The 2,833-nt window shown below is 37.7% G+C and overlaps 1 protein-coding gene across 1 annotated transcript; it reads left to right on the top strand.

Annotated features, from left to right (window-relative positions):
* Nucleotides 1–1,322: 1,322 nt before the first annotated feature.
* On the top strand, nucleotides 1,323–2,561 carry LOC106750293. Its single transcript, XM_014630533.1, has one exon. The coding sequence runs from the start codon at nucleotides 1,323–1,325 to the stop codon at nucleotides 2,559–2,561; it is 1,239 nt and encodes a 412-aa protein (XP_014486019.1).
* Nucleotides 2,562–2,833: the final 272 nt, after the last annotated feature.

The raw sequence follows: 2,833 nt of genomic DNA, 5'->3' as shown, positions 1-2,833 counted from the left end.
GTCGATGTGAGAGTGCAATTGTGAATCTTGATGATGCGATTAATCCCGGTACACTGGATTGCCTGTTGGGTTGCCTGTGCGAAAAAAGACAACAGAGCGATATATTTCGACAGTTTCGGTAATCTTCGACCGCCGCACGAAATAGTACGTTATCTTGGACATAATATAACTGTTGCGTACAATCATCATTCTTATCAAACATTCGATCAACGTAATTGCGGACAATTGTGTTTACGCTTTTTTCGAGAGCTCGATTGGAACGCACTCTAATTATACGCTCACCATGTCGTTAACTCTCACATTAATTGGAACGGAAAGTATTCTCACGGCGCATTTCTTCCCGGTATTGGATTTCAATTACGGTGAATACAAACAAATTGGGCCTGACGAATTTTGAAACATACAATACGATACCGAATATAAATATTACAAATAATAAGTTTTATTTCGATCATGACGACAAAAAGATTACAATTCCCGAAGGAACGTACGAACTAATCGCCATAGGTGCGTATCTTGCGCGAAAAATTAAAAAACAAATAAACAACTTGAAACATAACATCGTTGAAAATGTGAACTATATTATTGATGATGATAATGATGATGATGATGATGATAAGAACGATATTGATGATAATGTTAAAAGAAACGATCGTTTCTTTATTCTATGCGCCAATGAAAATATTATGAGAAGCGAAATAAAATCTATTTATAGATTGAATTTCACAAAGCCGAATAATATCGGATCGTTATTGAATTTTTCCTCGTCGCGTGTACTAGAACGGAATAAATGGTATGTATCTGACAAACCTGTAAATATTATGAATATAAATATAATTCGCATACAGTGTAATATTACCGCAGGAGCATACAGTAACGGAAAACCGGTATATACGATACACGAATTCGCACTGCACGTCCCACCGGGATATAAACTATACTAAACTATATAACTGTCGGTGGCTCCACGACAAATCATTTATCTATCAGTGATTACGAGAAGCATTATCGATCTCATGGTGCGCATTACAGATCAGGATGGAAAACTGATTAATTTTCGCGGTGAAAAAATTACCGTATGATTGCATATACGACGACAACGAATGCTCATTGTCTCGAACGATTTGTTTGTAAAGGCAAGAGAGGGACGACATTTCATTAAGTCTAATGATATAAATAACATAACCTCAAAGACAGTGGATAAGAAAGAGAAACGTATGAGAGGAAGAGGAGGAGGAGAAGGAGAAGGAAGAAACAAATTAAATACAACTAACGTCGCGTTTCTACGCTCGCTGGGTTTCATTGTGAAAAACAAATAAAACATGATGGATATTTTGTATATCGGTGATGAACCGATCTTCGACGATCGTATTGTGAAAATTGAAACTCACACGTACAATCCGTACGCTAGTGCCACATTCGGTTACAGTGACGAAATACGAATACCTATACAACAACAAGATTTATATACATTACCGTGTGAAAGTTTTCTCTACATCGAGGAACATATTGTTGAAGATATCGACGCAGACAGGGATGAACAGCAATGGAGATGCGAATTAGTTAATAATTGCGTTGCGTTTATGTTCGACGAAATTAGATACGAACTCGATGGCGTGGAAATTGATAGAAACAGAAATGTCGGAATAACCAGCACGATAAAAAGTTACGCATCAATGACAACCGAAAGGAGCAAAAGATTGAAGAATGCCGGATGGAATGTTCATTCAATCAACAATGCGATACGTCTAACCGATAATTTGCGCAATTTCAATTTCTGTGTACCTCTGAATATGTTTTTAGGTTTTTGCGAAGATTACAAACGTATAATGATAAACGCACATCATGAATTAGTTTTGATATGTGCCCGCAACGATGTTGATAGTATTATTGCTCAATCAACGTCTAAAAATCCTAAACTTACATTATTAAAAGTACAATGGCGCATGCCGCATGTGGTATTGAACGATCTGAACAAATTATCACTTTTGCACACTTTGGAAAGCGGTCGGTATTTAAGTATGACCTTCCGCTCATGGGATCTGTATGAATTTCCTTTGTTGCAAACTTCAACGAAACATTCATGGGCGGTGAAAGCGGCGGGGCAATTGGAAAAACCGCGATACGTGATTTTCGTCCTTCAAACAGGCCGAAGAGGCGTCCCGACGGCGGATGTTTCCAAATTCGACGATTACAAATTAAGTAATGTAAAATTATATTTGAATTCTGAATTTTATCCATATGACGATATGAATTTAGATTTTGAAAATAACAGATTCGCCCTGTTGCACGATATGTATGCAAAATTTCGCAAAACCTATTACGGACGTGAAATTGCGGATGTGTATTTACCCATTGATAAGTTTTTACAATTGAGCCCCATCACAGTGATCGATTGTTCTCGTCAAAACGAATCGATAAAAAGCGGCACTGTGGATGTGCGTTTAGAATTCGAGTGTAAACGCGACGTTCCGGCCAAAATCACAGCCTTCTGCCTCATTATTCACGATCGTGTGGTCGAGTATAATCCTCTGACTAATGTAGTTCGGAAAATTGAATAAAAGGACGCGTCATCATATATACAGGGTGTCCCAGATCACTCGTCTCACCCGATTTTTTCGTAAACGCGACATTTTAAAGAAAAATGTTTTAGACAAAAGTTTTGTGACTTCGAGGGGCACATAAGATGGTGTCATTGGTTTGACCTTGGATAGTCGTTTGAAGATCACGTGAAGGTCACCTTTAATTTCTTAAATGGAAACCCCCATTTTTCAATGCATATTCTTGTAGCTTACTTCGAGAGCTTTCCAAAACGCTATTATGAAACGTTTTT

The sequence above is a fragment of the Dinoponera quadriceps genome, unplaced genomic scaffold (assembly GCF_001313825.1).
Source record: "Dinoponera quadriceps isolate SergipeBrazil2010 unplaced genomic scaffold, ASM131382v1 scaffold5370, whole genome shotgun sequence".
NCBI lineage: Eukaryota > Metazoa > Arthropoda > Insecta > Hymenoptera > Formicidae > Dinoponera > Dinoponera quadriceps.
Note: the sequence above shows the minus strand (reverse complement) of the source record. Positions and strands in the feature narration are given on the sequence as shown.

What these genes read in the sequence shown, in the direction of transcription:
- LOC106750293 (XM_014630533.1), top strand. Translation starts at nt 1,323, where the DNA reads ATGATGGATATTTTGTATATCGGTGATGAACCGATCTTCGACGATCGT.